Consider the following 24861-nt stretch of genomic DNA (forward strand, 5'->3'; position numbering starts at 1 on the left):
CAACTAAATAATAAGTAACTAATTACTTTTGAAAATAAGTAATCAGTAAAGTAATGGGATTACTTTCTTGGAGAAGTAATCAGTAATTAGTAACTGATTGCTATTTCCAAGTAACTTGACCAACACTGGTCAGGAACTGGGAAAGTGGTGTTTTCTATTTATGTGTTGCCGTTTGGGTCCAGTGGAGGGTTATACTCTGTATTATAGCGGGAAATCAAGCCTCTGCATTGTGGCATACTGCCAACATATATGGCATTGGACTTTATCAGTCTTTGCTCAGTCTCTTGTAATTGTAATTATCACCAGACTTAGCCAGAGTCATTGTTTTATCAGGAAAAGAGATCCACATTCTGCGATTATATCTACAGAGAACACACGGCATGTTTTTCTCATTGTTTTACGATTTGGCGTCTTTCCACGTGTGACCTTGTTCCCACTATTGTGTTGCCAGTTATCAGTGCTGATACAGAGACCTGTTAGGCTATCCGAGCATCCACAGTGCGAGAGAAGGACAGAGGGACTGAGGAGAGTGACTCTGAGAAGAGAGATCTGTGGACGGCAGCGTGAGGGAGTGGCAGGAAAGGAAGGAAGACTGGTCAGGAGGGGCAGGGCGGTGGAGAGGACGGGGAGGGTAAGGAGTGGAGGTGGGAGTGAAGCAGAGCAGTGACGAGGGAATCAGATTTCCTAGCGTTAAGGCTGCAGAAAGGGGAGGGGAGAGGCTGGGCCAGTTTTCCCTTCAGACCCTCTCAGACTTTAAAGGAGTTGAGAGCTGAGCTCAGCTGGACTCTGAAAGTCTGACTTCACAACCCTACTGAGGTTTCTTCTTTAGGTAAGTCTCACTCAGATACTAAATCACTTAAATCCGTTTTTGGATGAGTCATGCTTGTTTTCTTTAGCTCAGCTGGCTGCATGACTTTGCCAAAGTGATGCTTCGTAATGTTTCCTATTTCTGCGTCTGCTTCTAATTTACTGTACACGATCCTCCCTCCCCCAGCTACACTTTAGATTTAGATATAGTTTTACTGGACTGGAAAGAGCACTGGCAGTGCTTGTTCACTTAAATCTGTTACAGGGTTGTGTGCAGATGTGTGCAGAGTCCTGGGTAAATATCCCCAAAGCTTCTGGGAACATCCAGCATTATGCATTAAATACTTTTAAATTAAAACTACAAATTAGAGGCATTCACAGAGAATAAAGACCGAAGCGGCTGGCTGTCATGATTGGCCTGTTTGTTCTCAACATATCCCCCTGAGTCATGTCCTTGTGTGCTTGTGTGTCTGCATGTGGTCAGTATACTCCCTGATGAAGTGACTGTGTGTGACTCACAGCCCTCAAAATAAAACATAACGTGAGCTAAGCGCAGGTTAAAAGTTTGGATTTTGAAAAAGGGTGTGTTAACCTTTCCACAGAGGAGGTGGAAGGACTCGGATGGAGCATGAAAATGTCTGCAGTGAAAGCACGAAACATACATTAGTTAATTGAGCCAATAGCTTTCGAAAATAAGCTTTGCTTTAATGCTCTTGGATTGAGAAGCAACTGCAAATACATTCCTCGCATCACTTCAAGCATACTGTGGTGAGAGCTTAGATAAACTTGCCCCGAGTGGAGGGGAGGTTTGGGAGAGAGCAGCTATAGCAACTTTGAGATGGTTTGTTTTGATGCACATTTATCAGTGAACAGCAGAGATAGAAGGAGAATGTCAGCTTTCATTGACACGCAGCATCCAGTCTGCATTGCACATCAATAAACTGACACACTGTGTCAGTTTATCTGCTCAGAATGAGACGCTGAAAGCAGCAGATCATTGCTAAAGGTCAAAGTCCCCCGCTAAAATCAAATGTACATGTTTTTCCTGTACTGTGTAGTGCTTTCTCTCCACTTACATGTTTATTTGGTGTGAGTTTCACAGCTTTATATCTATTAGCTGCAAAAATGTCTGCTAAATGTTTCTCACCTCAGTGCGCTCAAAGCATCAAATAAAAAAATACATTCAAAAATTCCTTGTTGTGAATAGTTTCACTGGGGAACTATTTTCTTTCTTCTGTCCTGTCCTGTCACTGTATAACAAGCAAGAGCCTCTCCTCTCATCATCAATGGACAGGATCTCCCTCCTGGACAGTGATACCTCTCGTGACTGTGGTTTAGTGGAAAGAAAATACTTCCTCAGTGAAACTTCACACAAGATTTGCATTTTGTTTGTTGGACTAACTGATTCCTAGAAAGAGTAATTGCACTTTTTAAACACCACACGCACACACACACACACACACACACTCTCCTACACCCACAAGATGGACAAACAGCACTATAAGCCAGAGGAACAACCTGTACATTTGATTTTACTATATATTATATTATTGTAAAAACTATGATTACATTATAGTTTTTATTATGTAATTTAAATATTAGCAGACATATAGGCACCTATGTTTGCAAAATAGAGATTAATTTAATTCCAAGAAACTGTTGAAATTGCAGTTCTCTTTCCTATACATCAATTATCTTATTATCTGGTGTGTTTAAACCTCTTTAGACCATCAGATAGGGAAGTTTCAAAACTGCCATCTCCTGTATCGTTACACATTGTTTTTGCTGGAGATAGAGTTGCAGAGAGTCAGTGGAGACCTCCCAGAACAAACTCTTCAGTTTAAAGTAACAGTAAAGATTTTTCCTACCATCAGTGGCTCTGAAGATTCATTGTTTATACATTCACCTAACAGGCAAAAGATTTATGGTTTGATCTTGGGAGGAGAAATAAATCCCTTTGGGGTTAAATCAGGAAGGGCATAAAAATCAGCCAAATCAAACACGCAGAGTTGCTCACTGCGGTGATCCTGCGTGAAAAAGAGACCAGCCAAGAGAAGCCCGGTTCTTCTCACCATCCAACGCACATCACTGCGTCTGGTTGTCTCAATGCCTGGTCATTATCCAGCACTGCAGCAGGGAAGTGCTGAGTAAGCTAAAGGAAAGAAGCAAAGTGAGTTTGCGTAATGATAAAAATCAGACCCAGAGAACACCTTCTGAACAAACAAAGATGGATATTATACTGTGATTATTTGCTGATTGAACTTTTGCAAAATCGGTTTAGTTTGGATTCAGGGGGAAATATTTGGAAGCGCTCACTGACATCTGGTTCTTTTTAGAAACACATTTCCACTGGCATGTGTCAAGCGTAGAGATGGATCCTGAAGGTTCACGTGAGTAAAATTCTATTCGCTCACTCTGCAACGCAGAAGCTCTGACCTTTAAGCTGACTGCTAAATTCACCCCGGCTCTGATAGTGCAGTGTGTGAGAGGTTTGTGATCTTTGTGCAGGTATCCAAGATGATCCATACATTCAGGTGATGATGGCCGGGTCGACTCTGAGGAAAGTCAAGTCCCGCTCCTGGAAGAAGAATCGTTATTTTCGCCTTTTGGAGGACGGCTTGACGATCTGGTACAAGTCCAGATGGGCGGGGAGAGGCCACTCCACCTGTAAGTGCAGAAGCACACCTGTGTGTAATAACAAGTTAGCTCCTTATTCATTTATTATTCATTTGGTAAATATATCATCAGACAAGCCGCTTTCTGTATTTTATGTTGTGGGGTTAATGAACCAAAAAGAAAAACAAACAAACAAATAAAAAACTCATAAGAGGCTTTAAAGCATATATAATTTATTGCACATAAAGCTTATGCTCATGACCGTGCTCATCTGATGGGAGAAGCTTTGTACTGAGAGGGAGACGGTACTGGAGAGGGCTGTCAAGATTATATCTTCTGCAGCATTATGACACAAACCATATCTACCCCACTGGCCCTTTCAGGGTCACATAACCCCCCTTTTTTTCTTTGCATGCTCCTTCACTGCAATTTAATTTATTTCATCATTTCGTCTCGAGAAGAAAAGTTGTTGTTAGGATGGATGTTTTTAGGCTGTTTCTTGCGGACAGATCCAGGATAGCTGTTGCCCCTGTTGCTAGTCTTTATGCTAAGCTAAGCTAACCACATTTAGATTTTTATGTACACATTCAGGCCTATTCTCATTCCACACCCTGAGGCCTAGTCACTTAAACTAATGTCACCTGGTAAGTAGGGGTTTTTCTGGATAGAGGAAGTTTTTTTTAATGCTAATCATGCCAGTATGCAAAGTCCCAACACAAAGACTCATTCTGAGTTAGAAAGAGCTGCTAGAGCTTCTGTTTTTAAGCTTTTGGGTTCACCTGACAACTCTGTGGTTAACAACACAAGGGTGTAAATTATGTAACTCCCCAGGCAAAACCACAGACCCACGGCAATGCAAATGAAAGTTTGTGAGGAGGTAGAGCAGGTCCATCTACTAATCGAAGCTTGTGCAAATGGGTGAATGAGGTATATTATATATATTGTATAGCTTTGAGTGCCATATAAGAATCAGTCTGTTTGCCATTTAAAGCAGTCCTAATCTTCACAGACTTAGCAGGTTGAGTCTGAGTCTGGAAATATGGACATTGCATACATGAGCATGGTGTTACTGTTCTCATCTAACTGTCAGCAACAAAGCAAATAGGCACATTTCCCAAAGAGACGTGGAGTCCTTTATAAACTGATTACCGACAGAGCCAAGCAGGCTCTAAGCAGGCCTGAGTTTTACTACATAAGAATTGATTAACAGCCATGGTGGTATTTCTTATGGTTTCGTTTGGCCTATAGTGACAATGCTGTCTGGCCAGCACAATTCAGCCACCGGCCCATCGCATATTGAATCAGAATCAGAATCAGAATGGGTTTATTGCCAGATGTTGAGGTTTACAACATTAGGAAATTGCTGCGGCCAAATGACGGGTGCGCAGTGGTACTAAGGGCCACATCTGCCCTACAGAAGCTTGCTATAATCTATATCAAGCCCACCTCATGACATTTGGACCACATCTGGGCCAAAACTCATAAGAATACAACTGTGCTCAAAACCTTTTTTGCATGTCCCAATTTTGCAATTAGAAAAAGAAAACTTCATAACTTATTCGTTCAGATTATTCTTGCTAAACTCAGCATTTCCTGAGTGGTCATCCACACCCCACAGTCTGACTGCTGTAAACTATGTCAAACCACCTGATGACCTTTAGGCTGCATTTTGTCCACATGACATTTTGCAGCATCATATCTAAACCAGGTTGGGTAATTACTTATAAAAAACAAACTAAGAATAAGCCCCACATCTAAATTAAAGAGCTGTTTCCCCCTGATGGATGATACAGTAGATACACCATCTGACCTCCCCAATCCAAGTTTAACCATTCCAGCATTCTTTTGTTTTAAGAAGTATATTTGACAACATATAAACATTAGTTTGTAGGTTTTCTTGCTATAGTGTTCTTGCTAAAACATGAGGGGTTTCCAGCAATGTTTCACAAGCTGGGTCGAAGTGCTTGGGCTCAACTAAAAGTGAGAATATTTGTTATAAAAAAAAAAAAAGAAGCAAAGTCCCAAGAATTGTCAGTGTGGTGAACATCCGTCTGCTTTAGAAACGAGTTATTGTTTGAAACAGAATGACAGGAACTCAGCTCATCGTAGCTCAAGATCCCAAAACACACCTCAAACATATGAAATGCATCAGTGTAAACCTCAAAACACTGAGCTTCCTCCATGTGATGATCATGTTACAGTTTCGGTGACTGACTTGGAAGCGGTGCGTGAAGGACATCAGTCTGAGGTCCTGCTAAGCATTGCAGAGGAGTTCCCTGCTGAACTCTGCTTCACCTTGGTGTTTCACGGCCGCCAGGGAAATCTGGACCTCGTGGCCGAGTCCCCAGATGAGGCCCAGGCCTGGATCCAGGGTGTGCGCATGCTGATTCACAAAGCTCAAACAATGGACGAGAAGGAGAGGCTGGACCAGTATCCTTTAACTGTGGTGTTTATTCTGGTGTTGGCTGATATCAGACACACTAGCAGGCGTCTAAACAAAGCTCCAAGTAGTCTGCTTTTAACCTTTTTTTCTTTCCCTCTGCAGTTAGCAGGACATTTTTGAAGTTTAAAAACATTTACTCAGCTATATGTTAGATCTGGGTTTTCCTCAGCATGTCCTCAGGTGGGTCTGGGACTGGTTTCATAAAGCTGACAAAAACAAAGACGGGAAGATGAACTTCAAAGAAGTGAAGAAGCTGCTGAAGATGATGAATGTAGAGATGAATGAGGACCATGCTCTTCATCTCTTCACGGTAAGAGAAAGGAATCAGCGATTAGCCCCGAGCTCTGACTTCAGCTCCCTTAAAAGTCTCGTGAAGGACTCAGAGCTTTTCAAATTCAAATTCAAATTTTATTTGTCACGTACACAGTCATACACAGTACGATATGTAGTGAAATGCTTGGACAACTGCTCGTGACCCAAAGAAAACAAAAAAGGAAAAGGCTATGAATAAGGCTATGAATAAGATAGGAAATAAATATGAAAAATTAAAAAGGGTAAATTTAACTAGGAAGGAATAAAATATAAATTAAGGTTAAAAATGAAATAACTGTACAACACAAATTAGAATGAAGGGTAAATTTAACTGGGAAAGAATAAGATAAAATATATAAATTGAAGTTGAAAATAAAATAACTGTACAACAAAATACACAATACACAATATAGAACTATATAAGAATGTATGAAGAAATCTAAATATAAATAAATATATACACAATAACAGCAGCATTCTCCAGCATTTTTAGACCTGAGATGTTGATGGTGAATTTATTATTAGCTGCTGCAGTGTTTGGGTCAAGGAAGGGATTAGAAATTAATATATCATAGGTAGGGGTGCAACGATACTCGTATCGATATTGAACCGTTCGATACAGTGCTTTCGGTTCGGTACGCATATGTATCGAACAATACAAAATCTGTAATTTATTTTATCAACTTTCCTTCTGACGATGATGTCTGCGTTGAGCGCTCAGTGAATCTGCGTTCGACTACTCCGCCTAGGCTGCACTGTCGAGCGCAGATCCACTGAGCGTTCAACACAGACAGCATCGTCAGAAGGAAGAGCGCAGGGCAAGCTAGCGAGACAGAAGTTAAGCTCTCCTTGCAACATGGCAAATTGAACCTCCCCCACCCTCATTCAGATCTGGCGTTTGGAATTATTTTGGTTTTCATGTGAGGTATGACCCTGAAGGTAAGCGTCATGGACTAAAGTAAAACAGTATGTTGGATGTGCCACGCAATGCTCAATTACATGGGTGGGAACTAGTGTGTTAGCGCAGTTAGCTCGTTAACGTGTTGGCTGTCTAGCCCCATGCAGGGGTAGCTCGTTAACGGAGATTTGCCTTGTTGTGGCGTTAACGTCATTTCAACGAGATTAACGCTGACAGCACTAGTGGGAACACAACGAATATGACTGCACATTTACGCCGACATCATCCTAGTGCAAAGACAAGTGGAAGCAGACAAAAACAACAAGCATGCATGCTACAAACTTTACCCGAGTCATTTAGATAGCCGTTAGCACATGATTCTCCTTATGGGGACCTGATATGTTTAATATTGTGGCTAGCTCAGACAAGGAGGAGACGGAGGTATCGTTTGGTCTTGCTTCCCGTGAGCTAGCCAGGGAGCACAGCCGTTTATTGACATCTGCAGAAGAACACTGCCGCTAGCTAACTGCTCAGCGCAGCAACCGCACAGCAACAACACACAGGGCGCCCTCTGACCCCGGAAGGACACACCGTCGCAGCGAGAGGGCGTCACCCGTCACTATGGCAACATAAACAAAACATAACTGTACAAACAGAACCCCGAACAGCCCTGACCCGCTACATAGCCCCCCACCTGAGGGGTCAGTCGTCCCCGACGACCCCATTGCCCCACACAAAGTCCTGCAAATGTCCAGGTGCATTCTTTTGGCGCACCGGCCGGTCACGACCGGCGGGGGAAAAGTCACTCGGGTCAGAACATGGGGTGCCACCATCATCCCACTTCTGACACCAATGTGGCGAGCTCAGACAACGAGAAGACGGAGGTGTCGTTTGGTCTTGCTTCCCGTGAGCTAGCCAGGGAGCACAGCCGTTTATTGACATCTGCAGAAGAACACTGCCGCTAGCTAAGTGCTCAGCGCGGCAACCGCACAGCAACAACAACAACACACAGGGCGCCCTCTGACCCCGGAAGGACACACCGTCGCAGCGAGAGGGCGTCACCCGTCACTATGGCAACATAAACAAAACATAACTGTACAAACAGAACCCCGAACAGCCCTGACCCGCTACAATATGCTGCTGAGAATATAGCCCAGAAGAAGCGTATAGTATAGCTTTTATTTTGGAAAGAGCCATTTCTCTGTAATAAACTCTCTTTTCCAAAGATGAGTGATTCCTCAATCAGATAGAGGTGTTACCGCGCCAGATCCGCGGCCCCGAACCGTAGTAAGGAAACCTCTGGCAGTTACTTGAAGGTTCCGTAACTGACTCGTAGCCGGCAACAGCTTACTATACAGGTCAACTTCGCTAGCAAAAAGATCGAAGGAGGCGTAGGAAACTGCTTCACCGAACTTTATTTCTTCTCTGAGGCACGAACACCGCGTACAGTGGGCTGAAACAGTTTACTCACAGCGAGCATCGCCGACACAACTCTGGCTGTCGAGGGAGTTATTATATTCCTTTTATTTATTTTCTTTTTGTCTCTTCTGTAGCTAACCGTTACTTTTTCCCCTTCTCCGCTCTCTCTCTTCACACACACACACACACACACACACACACACCAGGCAGTCCCGCTACACACATCCCGAATACATTTCCCATCAGGCTTCATCCTTTGGGGCTCGCAAAATCGCTAGCCCGACGTCCCGGGGCTAGCGATTTTTCCAGTCGGGCTACCAAAATCTATCTCTGCCCTGCCCGTCGGACAATCATAGGAAGGAAAAATATATGTCAATGCTTTTGCATTCTTTCGGAAATGTAGCTGGGTAATTATGTCATTGGCATCGGTGAGCCACTGTCAATATGTGACATATTGAAATCGCGTTTGAATTTGCGCTTGTTTTTTGCTTTCACTTTGCAAATGTCCAGGTGCCTTCTTTTGGCGCACCAGCCGGTCACGACCGGCGGGGGAAAAGTCACTCGGGTCAGAACATGGGGTGCCACCATCATCCCACTTCTGACACCAATGTGGTGAGCTCAGACAACGAGAAGACGGAGGTGTCGTTTGGTCTTGCTTCCCGTGAGCTAGCCAGGGAGCACAGCCGTTTATTGACATCTGCAGAAGAACACTGCCGCTAGCTAAGTGCTCAGCGCGGCAACCCCACAGCAACAACAACAACAACACACAGGGTGCCCTCTGACCCCGGAAGGACACACCGTCGCAGCGAGAGGGCGTCACCCGTCACTATGGCAACATAAACAAAACATAACTGTACAAACAGAACCCCGAACAGCCCTGACCCGCTACAATATGCTGCTGAGAATATAGCCCAGAAGAAGCGTATAGTATAGCTTTTATTTTGGAAAGAGCCATTTCTCTGTAATAAACTCTCTTTTCCAAAGATGAGTGATTCCTCAATCAGATAGAGGTGTTACCGCGCCAGATCCGCGGCCCCGAACCGTAGTAAGGAAACCTCTGGCAGTTACTTGAAGGTTCCGTAACTGACTCGTAGCCGGCAACAGCTTACTATACAGGTCAACTTCGCTAGCAAAAAGATCGAAGGAGGCGTAGGAAACTGCTTCACCGAACTTTATTTCTTCTCTGAGGCACGAACACCGCGTACAGTGGGCTGAAACAGTTTACTCACAGCGAGCATCGCCGACACAACTCTGGCTGTCGAGGGAGTTATTATATTCCTTTTATTTATTTTCTTTTTGTCTCTTCTGTAGCTAACCGTTACTTTTTCCCCTTCTCCGCTCTCTCTCTTCACACACACACACACACACACACACACACACCAGGCAGTCCCGCTACACACATCCCGAATACATTTCCCATCAGGCTTCATCCTTTGGGGCTCGCAAAATCGCTAGCCCGACGTCCCGGGGCTAGCGATTTTTCCAGTCGGGCTACCAAAACCTATCTCTGCCCTGCCCGTCGGACAATCATAGGAAGGAAAAATATATGTCAATGCTTTTGCATTCTTTCGGAAATGTAGCTGGGTAATTATGTCATTGGCATCGGTGAGCCACTGTCAATATGTGACATATTGAAATCGCGTTTGAATTTGCGCTTGTTTTTTGCTTTCACTTTGCAAATGTCCAGGTGCCTTCTTTTGGCGCACCAGCCGGTCACGACCGGCGGGGGAAAAGTCACTCGGGTCAGAACATGGGGTGCCACCATCATCCCACTTCTGACACCAATGTGGTGAGCTCAGACAACGAGAAGACGGAGGTGTCGTTTGGTCTTGCTTCCCGTGAGCTAGCCAGGGAGCACAGCCGTTTATTGACATCTGCAGAAGAACACTGTCGCTAGCTAAGTGCTCAGCGCGGCAACCCCACAGCAACAACAACAACAACAACACACAGGGCGCCCTCTGACCCCGGAAGGACACACCGTCGCAGCGAGAGGGCGTCACCCGTCACTATGGCAACATAAACAAAACATAACTGTACAAACAGAACCCCGAACAGCCCTGACCCGCTACATAGCCCCCCACCTAAGGGGTCAGTCGTCCCCGACGACCCCATTGCCCCACACAAAGTCCTGCAAATGTCCAGGTGCATTCTTTTGGCGCACCGGCCGGTCACGACCGGCGGGGGAAAAGTCACTCGGGTCAGAACATGGGGTGCCACCATCATCCCACTTCTGACACCAGTGTGGCGAGCTCAGACAACGAGAAGACGGAGGTGTCGTTTGGTCTTGCTTCCCGTGAGCTAGCCAGGGAGCACAGCCGTTTATTGACATCTGCAGAAGAACACTGCCGCTAGCTAACTGCTCAGCGCAGCAACCGCACAGCAACAACAACACACAGGGCGCCCTCTGACCCCGGAAGGACACACCGTCGCAGCGAGAGGGCGTCAACCGTCACTATGGCAACATAAACAAAACATAACTGTACAAACAGAACCCCGAACAGCCCTGACCCGCTACAATATGCTGCTGAGAATATAGCCCAGAAGAAGCGTATAGTATAGCTTTTATTTTGGAAAGAGCCATTTCTCTGTAATAAACTCTCTTTTCCAAAGATGAGTGATTCCTCAATCAGATAGAGGTGTTACCGCGCCAGATCCGCGGCCCCGAACCGTAGTAAGGAAACCTGGCAGTTACTTGAAGGTTCCGTAACTGACTCGTAGCCGGCAACAGCTTACTATACAGGTCAACTTCGCTAGCAAAAAGATCGAAGGAGGCGTAGGAAACTGCTTCACCGAACTTTATTTCTTCTCTAAGGCACGAACACCGCGTACAGTGGGCTGAAACAGTTTACTCACAGCGAGCATCGCCGACACAACTCTGGCTGTCGAGGGAGTTATTATATTCCTTTTATTTATTTTCTTTTTGTCTCTTCTGTAGCTAACCGTTACTTTTTCCCCTTCTCCGCTCTCTCTCTTCACACACACACACACCAGGCAGTCCCGCTACACACATCCCGAATACATTTCCCATCAGGCTTCATCCTTATGAAGCCTGATGGGGCTCGCAAAATCGCTAGCCCGACGTCCCGGGGCTAGCGATTTTTCCAGTCGGGCTACCAAAATCTATCTCTGCCCTGCCCGTCGGACAATCATAGGAAGGAAAAATATATGTCAATGCTTTTGCATTCTTTCGGAAATGTAGCTGGGTAATTATGTCATTGGCATCGGTGAGCCACTGTCAATATGTGACATATTGAAATCGCGTTTGAATTTGCGCTTGTTTTTTGCTTTCACTTTGCAAATGTCCAGGTGCCTTCTTTTGGCGCACCAGCCGGTCACGACCGGCGGGGGAAAAGTCACTCGGGTCAGAACATGGGGTGCCACCATCATCCCACTTCTGACACCAGTGTGGCGAGCTCAGACAACGAGAAGACGGAGGTGTCGTTTGGTCTTGCTTCCCGTGAGCTAGCCAGGGAGCACAGCCGTTTATTGACATCTGCAGAAGAATACTGCCGCTAGCTAAGTGCTCAGCGCGGCAACCCCACAGCAACAACAACAACAACACACAGGGTGCCCTCTGACCCCGGAAGGACACACCGTCGCAGCGAGAGGGCGTCACCCGTCACTATGGCAACATAAACAAAACATAACTGTACAAACAGAACCCCGAACAGCCCTGACCCGCTACAATATGCTGCTGAGAATATAGTCCAGAAGAAGCGTATAGTATAGCTTTTATTTTGGAAAGAGCCATTTCTCTGTAATAAACTCTCTTTTCCAAAGATGAGTGATTCCTCAATCAGATACAGGGCTTGCAAAATCGCTAGCCCTAGCGATTTTTCCAGTCGGGCTACCAAAATCTATCATAGGAAGGAAAAATATATGTCAATGCTTTTGCATTCTTTCGGAAATGTAGCTGGGTAATTATGTCATTGGCATCGGTGAGCCACTGTCAATATGTGACATATTGAAATCGCGTTTGAATTTGCGCTTGTTTTTTGCTTTCACTTTGCAATCAAGCGAACTGTGTATAGAGAGCGACAGCACTGATTGGTGAGTGATGATAATTTGCGCACCAATTCCTCTGACATCGTCTTATCAATCGTTAGCTTACTATGCAAACATGACAAGTGAAATCTCCCGCAGCAAGCTTAAACATGTGAGAGGTTGATCGCGCAGAGAATCGCTGACCGTTATATGTGTGTGTGTGTGTGTGTGTGTGTGTGTGTGTGTGTGTGTGTGTGTGTGTGTGTGTGTGTGTGTGTGTGTGTGTGTGTGTAAAAAAGCAGCAGGATATATATTTTTAGCTCTGCTGAGCCAAATAAGGGTGAAGAAGTGACAGCCAAAGAAAAGCTTACCACAAAACGGAAAAGTTATGACAAATCAGACTATAAGGCAAAAAGAAAGTGCAGCTTTATGGTTTCATGGACAAAAGAATTTCTGTGGCTGCAATATGACGAGCTATGTAACCGGGGCTGCACATAAGTGGTCCGCAGGTGCGCATTCGCTGTCAAAAAAAAAAACACGCACAAGATATGAAGTTGCAACGCGTGTTTGCGTACATAAGATTTTCTGGAGGAGGACAGACATTTGTTTAAAACTCTTAAAGATGTCGAAGAAGCTCCTTTAAGCAATTACTTTGGTGTTCCTCCACCTCCAAACAAATGTCAGAAGGAATCCGAACCACAAAAGAAGCGCGTATTCTCGGAAAAGTGGTTGCAGGAGGTGAGCTGGCTTCAAACAAATGATGAACGCACAGAGATGTGGTGCGGAATGTGCCGTGAAAATCCCACGCTAGCGGACAAAAACAGTGCTTTTGGACGCAAACGCGCGTTGCAACTTCTTATCTAGTGCGCGTCTTTTATGTTGACAGCGAATGCGCACATGCGGACCACTTATGTGCACCCGTGTAAATAACATAATGTTCCACCGGGTGTGTTGTTGGTTTTCTCTCGATTTCTGAGTCGACAAGCGCCTTTGTTACTGGGACCAGTCATTTTAAGAAAGGCCCCCATTAGAACCCATGAGAAATGCAAGAAACGCATTATTGCTCAGTCTGCAATATCTTTCCCGGAACAAACACCAATTGCAAATAACATACTAAAAATAAACCTGAAAAATCTGTTTAGAACAGCTACTATGTTGCAAAGAGTGAACTACCACTGGCACAATTTAGCAGTCTTTGCAAACTTCAAAAAGCAAATGCCCTCGATCTTGGTTCCACTTGTCTCTTACCTGTGACTTCAGTGGAAATTTCAAAGTCAGGATCTGACACAGACTGATTCATGTCCTACACAGTTCTTACAGAAATCTCTGTTCAATTAGAACCAAGTATTTGAGTTGATGATTGTAATTTTTATACAATGTTGTAATTTGTTTTTCAACAATTTTTTTGATTAATGTTTTGTTTCCTTTACAATTTTATACTTTAATGTATAATATTGTAAAGGAAACAAAACAGGAAACAAAACATCAATCAAAAAATTGCTCTCTTTTTTATTCGGGCTACTTACATTTATTTTGGGCGACCAAAAACTGAAGAGTCCCTGCCTGAAGGGCTACCAGGGATTTTGAAATTTTGAGAGCCCTGAGATATATTTATGTTTTTAATTACTTTTGTTTCAGCAACATTAAATTTAAAAACTGTACTTTTGAGTTAAAATATATATTTATAATTTTAATAAATGACAAATTAAAAAGGCATGAACATTTTTTTTGTATCGAAAAAATATCGAATCGTGACACCAAAGTATCGAACCGAACCGTGAATTTTGTGTATCGTTGCACCCCTAATCATAGGTACAGCTCAGCTCAGTTTGCTAAACTTACAAAATTACAAAACATTATACAAAAAATATGACTATTAGAAGAAAATAAACTCTAAATATACAACAAGTAAGAGACTTTTTCTTTTTTCTCCTCAGATGGCTGATAAGTCAGAGAGCGGCTCTTTGGAAATCGAGCAGTTTGTCTTTTTCTATAAGATGCTGACGCAGAGGGATGAAGTGTGGAAGGTGTTCCAGGACTACTCTGAAGATGGAGAGAAGCTGATGTTGGAGGAGCTGCAGAGCTTCCTGAGTGTGGAGCAGCACGAGGGAGAGCAGAGCGCTCAGCACGCCCAGGAGCTCATCGAACGCTACGAGCCGTCTGAGACAGGTAACAAGGTAACACACTGCACCCTCATCTAGAGACCTGCACCCGAGGAAGCGCAGGACTGTTGCACAAATGCTATGAAATACAGCCACACCTGTTTTCTATAGTAACAGGAACACACACAAGCTGTTTTAGTGTATTTATTGTAAATAAAACCAGAGAAAGCTAATGTGGTATTGACCCAGTTCAAGGAGATATAGGTTACTGCATTATTATTATTATTATTATTATTAAGGTGCTTTATATTGTAAGATAAAGACTCACAGTAATACAGAGAAAACTCCAACAATCAAACAACCTCCCATGAGCAAGCACTTGGTGACAGTGGGAAGGAAAAACTCCCATTTAACTCGAAGAAACCTCCAGCAGAACCAGGCTTGGGAAGGGGTGGCAGTCGGGGTCGATGGGATACTAAGATAAGAAAATCATTTTTAAAAAGAAGAAAATAATATGAAATCATAAGAAAATTGATATAAAAAGGAAGCTAATGTCGACACTCTGCTGTTTGCAGATGGGTTTAACGTCACGCTGAGTGCAAACCACAAAGATGCTTCAAACAAGATTTATTCTTGCTTGATTCTGAAGAAAAGTTTCCCTGTCTTTATCTCTGTGCAGCCAAGAAGCAAGGCGCCATGTCCTTAGATGGCTTCCAGATGTACCTGTGCTCCCAGGAGGGCTCCATATTCAAACCCGAGCATCAGGACCTTTACCAGGACATGAGTCAGCCGCTCAGCCACTACTTCATCTCCTCTTCACACAACACCTACTTACTGGAGGACCAGCTACGGGGACAGAGCAGTTTGGAGGCCTACATTCAGTGAGGGCAACCCAGACACACACAACTTCATACACTTGTCACAAAGTGGTAAATTAGCTAAATAGACTAAAACAGTTTTTCTGTATTAGGCTGTGAACCTTTTTTATTTTTGTTTATTGTAACCTTTTAATGTGGGAACGTGTTGAACCTGACTCATTGCAGCCCTGTTGGCTGTGTGGTGATGACAGGTTAAGAGTTAAAAGAACTGTGTGTGTGTGCAGGGCTCTGAAGAGAGGCTGTCGTTGTGTAGAAGTGGACTGCTGGGACGGCTATGATGGGGATCCTGTTGTGTATCATGGTCACACTTTGACTTCAAAAATCCTCTTTAAGGACGTCATTTCAACGCTTAAAGAATACGCATTCAGGGTGAGCAGCTTATGAAGCACTGCTTCACCTAACTGTACCTGTTTTTTGTTTTGTTTTTTATCTCTACTGTTTTTTTTTAGCTTTGCAGCCCACTGATCAATAAGCAATTTCCCACTTACTGTTACTATGCTGTACACAAGCCCCTCTTTGCACAATTTCCAGTGAAACTAAGAGATCAGGTTACTGTGCTTTTCTTATTGTCCAGCACATTTGGGAGTCTTTCCTTCTAATGAAGCCATTAATGAACACTAATTAAATTCCACTAACCCCTAATGTATTTGACTGGGCTGTGCGAACCTCAGTCCAACACAAAAACAATTAGATAAATTCAAAACAGTCTCTGCTGGCAGTAATAGAACCAATGTGTTTATTTCTGCAGATATAATTTACAGGACTGTGTTTGTGTGCCCAGAAAAGTGTAAAGCTCACATTCAGTTAGTAACTTTCCCTGCCGCTGGAATCCAATGTTCTCCTACTGAGTGACCCACATGGAAAACAACCAGGAATTTCTAATGTGTCTCTGCTTGATCCTGCTCAAACTTTCCTACAGAGCTTCATAGGAAGATGTGATGAGGAATCTGTTTTGGAGGAATGTGGAAACTTATGCTCAACAGTGCAAAGACATTTGCCACTTGGCAAAACAGTCTCTTGTTCGTTGTAACTATATTGCATCTTATATGTTTGGTAGGCGTCCGAGTTCCCTGTCATCCTGTCGATTGAGAATCACTGCAGTGTGGAACAGCAGACGGTCATGGCCCAGTACCTGAGACAGATCCTGGGGGACATGCTGCAGACCACCCTGCTGGATGGACAGGTCCCTCAGCAGCTCCCATCTCCACAGGTCAGAATCTGTCAGTTAAACCATGAGAATGTTTATCATTTAATAGTCATATTAAACTCAAGGGTTCAGTCATTTACCAGACACGTAAGAGGATAGTTAAACTCTAACATAGTGACCTCTGAGAAAGGAAAGATAAAGATTTGAGGCCAGATTGACAGAATGAACAAGTCCAGGAATGCAGGATTTGTTTCAGAAGCAATAGATATCGAATTCAAAGCTCGAGGCTCCAAAATCCTGGACCTAGAACTGAACTGGTAATCTTGCATTTATAAAATGTCAAATACTTCTCTGCTTCCTAGATCACATGGTCACAAGTATTTACAATAATTCTGTTCCTGCTTCATGTTTTTATCTTTGCAGTCTATCAGAATAGTTTTGCATGATTCACAGTTAAAAAAATAATGCATATGTGTCTTACACTGGGCCTCAGTGCCCTCAGCTCTCAGTTCTTCTGTCTGAAAAAAGGTGGATCAACCCCCCCCATAAACCTCTAAAAAAAACCCATAAATTTCCATCCTGGAAATTACTCAGAAATCGTACTCAGTATAAAGAACTCAAACATTTTAAGGATCCTGTCATGGTCGTTGTAATATTTGTTTCTTTTGTTATGCTCATTTTGCTGTTTCCCTTCACCATCTACATTCCCTGATCTATGTCTTTTAGTTACTTCTTGTTCCATGTTGAAAGATACTTCTGTCTTGTTCTTGCCTTTGTCATTTCCGCTCCTTTCTCGATTGTCTGTTCTGCTATCATCATTTCCACCTCCCAGCCAGTGCTCTTTTAACATTCAGGCTGTGGTTGAATAATCTGTTTTTCTGAGGAGAGTAGGCTGTGAAGTAATGTGGAAAGTACTGGCATGGCAGCCTTTATAAAAGCTGTCAATAGTCCAAATACTCTCGGAGCAGCAGTGCTACTAGGGATGGAAATTCATAAGAATTTAGTGATTCCAATTCCATTATCATTACATTATATCGAAATCACTTTTTGATTCTCATTGGCTCTTCTTTGAGAGTCATCATCGCTATTCACTAAGCAGCATATTAAAGAGATTGTGATCATTTTGTGGAACAAAAATAAATGTCCATGTCTATGCTGCGGACTGCTCTAGCATTTTCCTCCTCTGGCACATGAACTAAAATCAGCTGATTGTAGTACAAGTACCCACATAGCAAAATTGGTATGGCCTGGATCTGCCCACACAATGTGCTTACATATGGCCCGCATACCGCAAAGAATTGCCAGAGGTGGCCCACACACGGACCAGCACAAGGCCAGTTGCAGACACACTGGTGTGCTGGCCCAGAACAGTTTCACCTCTGGCCCCAGATATCAGCCTAATGTGTACCTTAATCAAGCCACGTAATAACAACATGTGCCAGAACATAATAGTGCAAAAGTAACATGATGAAACTCTGTTCAGACAGTGAATGGACTGACTCTTTTATAGCACTTTTCTTCTCTCCCGGGTCACTCAAAGTGCTCTATACAACATGCCACATTCACCCAATCACACACTTTCTCTAAACTGAGTGCTTCCTAACTACATTCATACACAGACATGCAGACTGGAGGAGCCAGAGATCGAACAACCAAACTTCCAATCAGTAGGTGACCTGCTCTACCTCCTGAGCTTCAGCCACCCAGTGGTAAACATGAGTAAACTCTCACTAGGTTTTGGATAAAGTGTACACTCACAAACCTGTCAAATCTGCATTTGAAACGTTGGCTACCATAACAGTATAGTATTGCAACATGGCATTTGGATCTTCTAACTAAAATAGGAAAATAGGAACATAAATATTGCCATCATTTCAGATTGCACTTGAATTTTGAAGGGATTGGGTGAATGAGGCATGTTGTATACAGTGCTTTGAGTACTCCGGGAGAGTAGAAAAGTGCTATATGAGAATCACTCCATAGCTGAAATCACAGGTTTAAAACCACAAGCATTGCTTCTTTTCTTTCAGCGGTGACTTTTATATTAAGCTAGCATTTTGCATTTTTTAAAGGAAATTTTTCAGTTTTGGTGATTTTTTTTTTTTAAATTTTTATTTTTTTATATAAACCTTAACTCGTTTAGCAGTTATGCTACACTTAGCCAAGAGGTATGAAATGTTTTTGGACAACGCCCTGATGATTTAACCGGAGGAAAAACCTGATGACTATTAAAAATTCAGTAACTTTTTAAAGATTAATGGTCAGCCTGTGTCTTATTATCCATCTCACACACAGACTGAAAGTACTTGTATAACTCTTCTCCATTAAAGCACTCAGGACAATCAATGCTAACTTAAAGTAATGGCTGTGAAAAATCCCACTGAGGTTTTAGCCACTTAAAAGGGGGCACATTGATGCATTTACAATAAAGTACAAGAATATGGAACACCTTTATTAGAAGTGTGTGTATGAAAAAAACTGAAATTTAGTCTTCAGTCACTTTGTCCTTTTTATTGTACCCACATTCTAACGGCAGATCCAAGTGGCATCTATGGATATGGCTGTGTAACTATGTTAAAATAAGATAATCATTTAAACACTTAAATTTAAAGAAAAAGACAGTGGATAAGTGGACATGCTCCCATATGTCTTCATTACAGGAACTGAAGGGCAAGATTTTGCTAAAAGCCAAGAAGATTGGTGGCCTAGAAGAATATGTCGATGAAACCTGTACAGATGAAGTGAGTGATGAGGAAGAGATGGCCAACTGTGATGCTGAGATGGCTTCGACAGAAGATTCACCTGAAAAGGTAGATGGATGCAGTAACTACTTTCTCTCTCTGTTTCCATAGTTCATATCAAAGTGGGAATTAAAACAGATAGAGAGCAGAAAAAGGGAACCATATAGATAGTAAGACGAGGCAGGATTGGATGGTGCTTGATAGTAAAGGAAGGCAGGAAACTTGGCTGGGATTCAAGAGACACCGAGGCGAGACAAGAGTTGATGGGAGATAGTGTAAGAGAAACAGGAAACAGATATTTCAGGCCAATACAAGATGCACTTAAGTGAGACACAATTTCCAGGCTTCTCAGCCTGCACTTTGAAGTGAAGGAACTATATTATCTTCAAAGTAGTGCTTAAGATGTGCTAATTTTTACACTTAAAGTTTACTAATGGGTCAACCATGGTGGCAGTGAGAGAATAACTGGAATTGTTTGTGGCTTAAATAAATCCATTAATCCATAAGAGTCAATGAGAAAGAGACCAAAATGTAAGAAATCCTAATCATGTTATTCACATTTTTCAAAGCTGATATATTCTGCTCATAGTTTTAAGAGGGAGTTTTTCTTTCTGACTGTAACCAAGTGCTTGCTCATAGGGAATCGCCTGATTGTTGAGGTTTTCTCTCTGTTATTGTAGGGTCTTTACAACATAAAGCATCTTGAGGCAACTGTTGTTCTGATGTGGTGCTATATAAATCGAATAAAACTTCTAGCTCTTTGTTCCTATTTTAGACTCTACAGTCCATCAACTGTCACAAACATATTGTTTTTGTTCCTTTCCCTTGAAGCCACAAGGAGGTTAGAGCCTTTATTCTGATTGGCTGCCCCTCCTGAGATGATCATTTTAGAAATATCTTGCCTCTCTCTCTGACATCACAAAGGCCAAGAATAGAAAAACTATGTGAAACCAAGTCACAGAGTTTACTTACACACACTGAAACAGTGTCCATGTTTAACACGAGCATCCACATACACATGTTAGATAATAAGAAAAAGCAGTTTATTATTCTGTATCCTCCTGGTCATATAGATGAAAAGCTGGTAAAGAAACGAAACGTAGCTAAACCTATACTCTACATATACTACATATACAACTAAAATAATGTCAAAATAGGGCTGTAAATAAATAGTAGTTAGCCAGTAATTTGTCCAGTACCCTCGTGAAATTGAAAAGACTTTATGAAAAGTCTGGGTGTAAATGCAATAAACACTGGACCTACCACATAGAGTCACAAATGCCATGTCTTAAATAAAAATGTATATTTATTTTAAATAAAATTGAAAATTCTTCAGTTTTTAGGCGACCACTTTTTTCTGGCAAACACAAATGGATATTAAATAAATAATTTATATACTTACTGTACTGATTCAAATGCACTAGACTGACTGATAAGGGCGGTTAGGGCGTCACCTTTAATTACCTGGCATGTTTGAATGTTTAAAGTGATGTTTTGAGCTTTGTTGACTGATTATATATTTTTATGCTGCAGAAGTCTAAAGCAAAATCCAAAATGTCCAGGGAGCTGTCAGACCTGGTGGTTTACTGCAAGAGCGTGCACTTCGACGGCTTTGAGCACGCCCATTCACACGCCAAATGCTACGAGATCTCCTCATTCTCTGAATCCAAGGCCAAGAAGCTCGCTAAGGAAGCAGGTAGACGAAGGAGTAGTATATTCCTCAGATAATAAATGAGCTGTTAAACGATTGTGACGTGTCATACAAGTGTATTACAATATTTGAAACTGTATCTGACTTAAAGGTGGAGAAGTAGGTAGAGTTATCTATGCTGTAGAAATCTATTGCATTTGTTCTCTTCAAACATTTTCTCAGGGACGGACTTTGTGCAGTACAACACACGGCAGCTGAGCAGGACTTACCCCAGCGGCCTCAGGACAGACTCATCCAATTACAACCCCCAGGACATGTGGAGCGTGGGCTGTCAGATAGGTGAGGACAAGCTCGCCCTCTGCTGGTGTAAAATCTGAACTCACCGCCAGTGCAAAACCGGTGTATCCATTAGGGTTAAGTACGACCTCCTTATTTTACACAGTGTAAGAACGCCTGAATGATATTGATCAGAAATGCTGTTACAAAAAAGCAGCAGCATTATCTGGGCTTTTCTTCCTGTAGGCGAGTATAATATTTGCTAGTCACCATATGTGTGATGTTTTTTGGTTTAGTGCATCCAGAAAATTGCATTACTGATAGTTTAGAAGTCCAAACAAGAGGAAGGTTTTTGCACTGGTGTCAGCACACGTACTAAAAGTAATTGGTAGGAAGTCATTTCTGTAATGCTTGACCATTCTGTCAAATATTCAGGTTATGTTATTTGTATCTGCAGGTGGATTTGGTAAATGAGTACTAGTTATATATATTTCAAATTTCTGCCAGATGAAAAACTTTGGCTTCCTCGTCACAGTTTCAGGGTTTTCTTTTATCATGCTGGAAATAATGTGTTTAAGGTCTTGATGTATTGTTGAGTTTGAGGCGAGGCGTCTGTCATGCATCCGTCCTATAGTACTGGTCAGAATTTAATCAAACTTGGATACACACTCTGATCACTAATGGGTCTTCAACTAAACTATACTCAAGGTCAGCATCACATTTGTCGTTCTACCGGCAGTAATGTGTGAATTGTGATGAATGGTGAATCGGATGAGCTCGCACATTACCGATGTTCTGGTATTTAAGTTGTTGAGAACCGAAGAGAGAGTACCTTTCAGTTTAACTTTTTTGCGATTTCCTGCCTCTTTGGAGCTAAAGGAAGCCACCCAATCACATGACACATCATTGGAAAGGTCATCCTCTATTGAGCACATCAGGATTGAGTAGGCTAGCTCAAATAAGTCCAACGATATAGACCAAAAACAAATGTAAATTACATAGGACATAAATGAATAGGCTGGTTCTCAGGAGGATATACAGCATGAGTTGTTCTTGTGAATTTGTTCACAAATTCCACTGTATCTTCTGCTAAAGGAAGTAACAAAGGGAAGGACTGGAGTATCTTGCAGCATGTGACACTCGAGGCTATGGAGAGGCCCAACACACAGAGACCGACACGCTTTTATGGCAGTTCAATTAGACTCTTTTCTTTCCACTTCATTGTTTGCACACACACTGCTTTTACAGCTCATGCATTTATTATTGTGTAATATTATATTAGGAAGTAATTATCCTTGTGGACATCCTCAGTGCCACACCATGTTTATTTTTAGATGGGTTAGAGCTAAGAGCTGGGTATCTAACATCATCAAGGTTGCTAAAGAGGCTTGACAGGACAGATGGTTCCTGTCACAAGTGCTCACACTGATGGTATCTGCTTAGGATGAAAGCTCATCTCCTGCAGCCCTTTTCACATTAACTCTGACAGCTCTACAGACTCTGGGAAATTATCCTAGATTGCCATTCAGTAAAAAAAAAAAAAGTTAATCAAATTATTGTCTGCCTCTTTCCCAAAGTGGCTTTGAATTTCCAGACAGCCGGTCTGGAAATGGATCTAAATGATGGGTTGTTCAGGCAGAATGGCTGCTGTGGCTACGTCATAAAGCCCAATTTCATGAGAGATGGGAACACTCAGTTCAGTCCAGATAAACCTGAGGAGCGGGAAGGGTACAAACCACTCCGCCTATCCATACAGGTACAGAGCTCTATGAAAATCTGTTTATTTTACCTCCAGTGTGGAAATCTGAGATGTGGTGTGAGAGGTAAAGTACGCTAAAATGGTTTGCATCTTTATCAGGTGATCAGCGGGCAACAACTGCCAAAGGTGAACCAGAAAGAAGGCTCTATTGTTGACCCGCTGGTGCGAGTGGAGATCTACGGAGTACCACAGGACCAGGCAAAGGATGAGACCAGCCACATTAACAACAATGGTGACTGAGTATTCAACACTTAGACCACTCAGTGGACAAATTTTGGGTATAAAGTCGATCCCAGTTGGTTATATTCACTCCTCTGCTGCCCTCCTCCTGCAGGGTTTAACCCCGTGTGGAATGAAACTCTAGATTTCACCATCCACACCCCTGAGCTGGCGCTGGTTTGCTTTGTGGTGGAAGACCATGACAAAGCATCAAGGAACGACTTCATTGGACAGTACACTCTGCCCTTCATGTGCATCCAACCAGGTGAGCAGAGCATGGAGAGCTCCAGTGTTACCTCTTAGTACAAGAAGACTGCATCACACAAACTAACTAGCCTTGCTCTCCTCATGATATTTCAAACCTTTTGGGGTGTCCCAGGCCATGGGTGATGTCATCATCAACAATAAGCCTGTAAAACTGTAAAAAATAGTCCAAAGTTTAAGCCCTCCTTCTTTGCATTTCATATTTTCCGAAACCACTCAATGCACTGGATTCTTGGTAAGCAGATTCTGGCCCCCACGCCGTGTAATGGACACTGTTGGGCTTTTTGTCTCCAATATTCAGAAGCTCTTTTTCTAGCATTAAAAAGTGCCTTCAGACTTGTTTTGAAATTCTTCTTTTTTCCAGGATATCGTCACATACATCTGCTGTCTAAGGATGGAACAGCTATCCTGCCCTCATCGCTCTTTGTTAACATCAGCATTTCTGAGCTAACATGAAGAACAACGAGAAACCAGATGTGGTCACAAGGACGACATGGAGCAGTACTTCGATCTGCCAACGCTACATAAGACTGTCAAAATGAACCACAGGGAACAGATCATCTCAGAAATCAGCATTATTGAATTTGAGTTTTCAACAGTGACAAAGTGGAGTGCATCTCTTTTAAACCAATCTATAATTTTTAACCACAGAATAAGATAAACTAGGCCATGCAGTACTATTTATTTAGGTTTTTAAGTCCAATATATGCAACTTTACATTCCAGAAATTGTAAAAAATATTTTAAATGATGGATGTGAAAGTAAGACAAAAGACTGCAGCATGTAGAGAATGTCAAAATATCTGTAACAGTACTGAAAGGTTAGATGTGGGGAAAAAAGACAAATCTCAGTATTAAAAATCCAGAAATATACTCACAACTTTGCATGAATGACTTATTTCTAATGAATGAATGAATGTTCTACAAGGCCATGTTGTGTATAATGTAAATATGTCTTTGTATGTGATTTTCTGAGTGGTTAAAAACCTGTGTGTGAAATTCAGTTGTTCAGAAACATTTGTGGCTTGTTAATTTTTTTCCCCAACCTTGTTTCTAGAAATTTGGGGAATGTCTTAAAATGTAAATTAAACAGAACACAAACACTTGCAAACAGTTGTTTATCCATCCCAGCTGGGACAGGGCGAGAGGTGGGGAACACCCCGGACAGGTTGGCAGTCTGTCACATGGAGACAGACAACCATTCACACATATGACCTATTCAGAGTCAGCTGTTATCCCAACATACATGTCCTTCGACTCCAGAGTACCCGGAAAGAACTGACATAGGAACCTGAAGTGGATTCAAATTCAGGAGCTAAGTATAAGAAACCCAGCATTTAACAGAA

The 24861-nt window shown here is 42.5% G+C and overlaps 1 protein-coding gene across 1 annotated transcript; it reads left to right on the top strand.

The window, feature by feature from the left end:
- The first annotated feature begins 693 nt into the window (after window positions 1-693).
- Window positions 694-24388, top strand: plcd4b (phospholipase C, delta 4b). Its single transcript, XM_026144115.2, has 16 exons — window positions 694-829; window positions 3144-3197; window positions 3316-3474; window positions 5625-5853; window positions 6047-6176; window positions 14417-14648; window positions 15261-15462; window positions 15684-15828; window positions 16517-16669; window positions 19267-19416; window positions 20881-21043; window positions 21221-21337; window positions 22852-23030; window positions 23133-23265; window positions 23368-23517; window positions 23881-24388. Exons 2-16 carry the CDS (start codon window positions 3179-3181, stop codon window positions 23970-23972), a joined length of 2253 nt encoding a protein of 750 aa, XP_025999900.2. The 5' UTR covers window positions 694-829; window positions 3144-3178; the 3' UTR covers window positions 23973-24388.
- Window positions 24389-24861: the final 473 nt, after the last annotated feature.

Source organism: Astatotilapia calliptera, chromosome 16 (assembly GCF_964374335.1).
Source record: "Astatotilapia calliptera chromosome 16, fAstCal68.1, whole genome shotgun sequence".
Lineage (NCBI taxonomy): Eukaryota > Metazoa > Chordata > Actinopteri > Cichliformes > Cichlidae > Astatotilapia > Astatotilapia calliptera.

Excerpts from the sequence above, each read along its gene's own strand:
- plcd4b (XM_026144115.2), top strand. Across the intron at positions 16,670-19,266 it reads AGCAGCTCCCATCTCCACAG|GAACTGAAGGGCAAGATTTT; the intron begins GTCAGAATCTGT and ends TCTTCATTACAG. Across the intron at positions 23,031-23,132 it reads CACTCCGCCTATCCATACAG|GTGATCAGCGGGCAACAACT; the intron begins GTACAGAGCTCT and ends CATCTTTATCAG.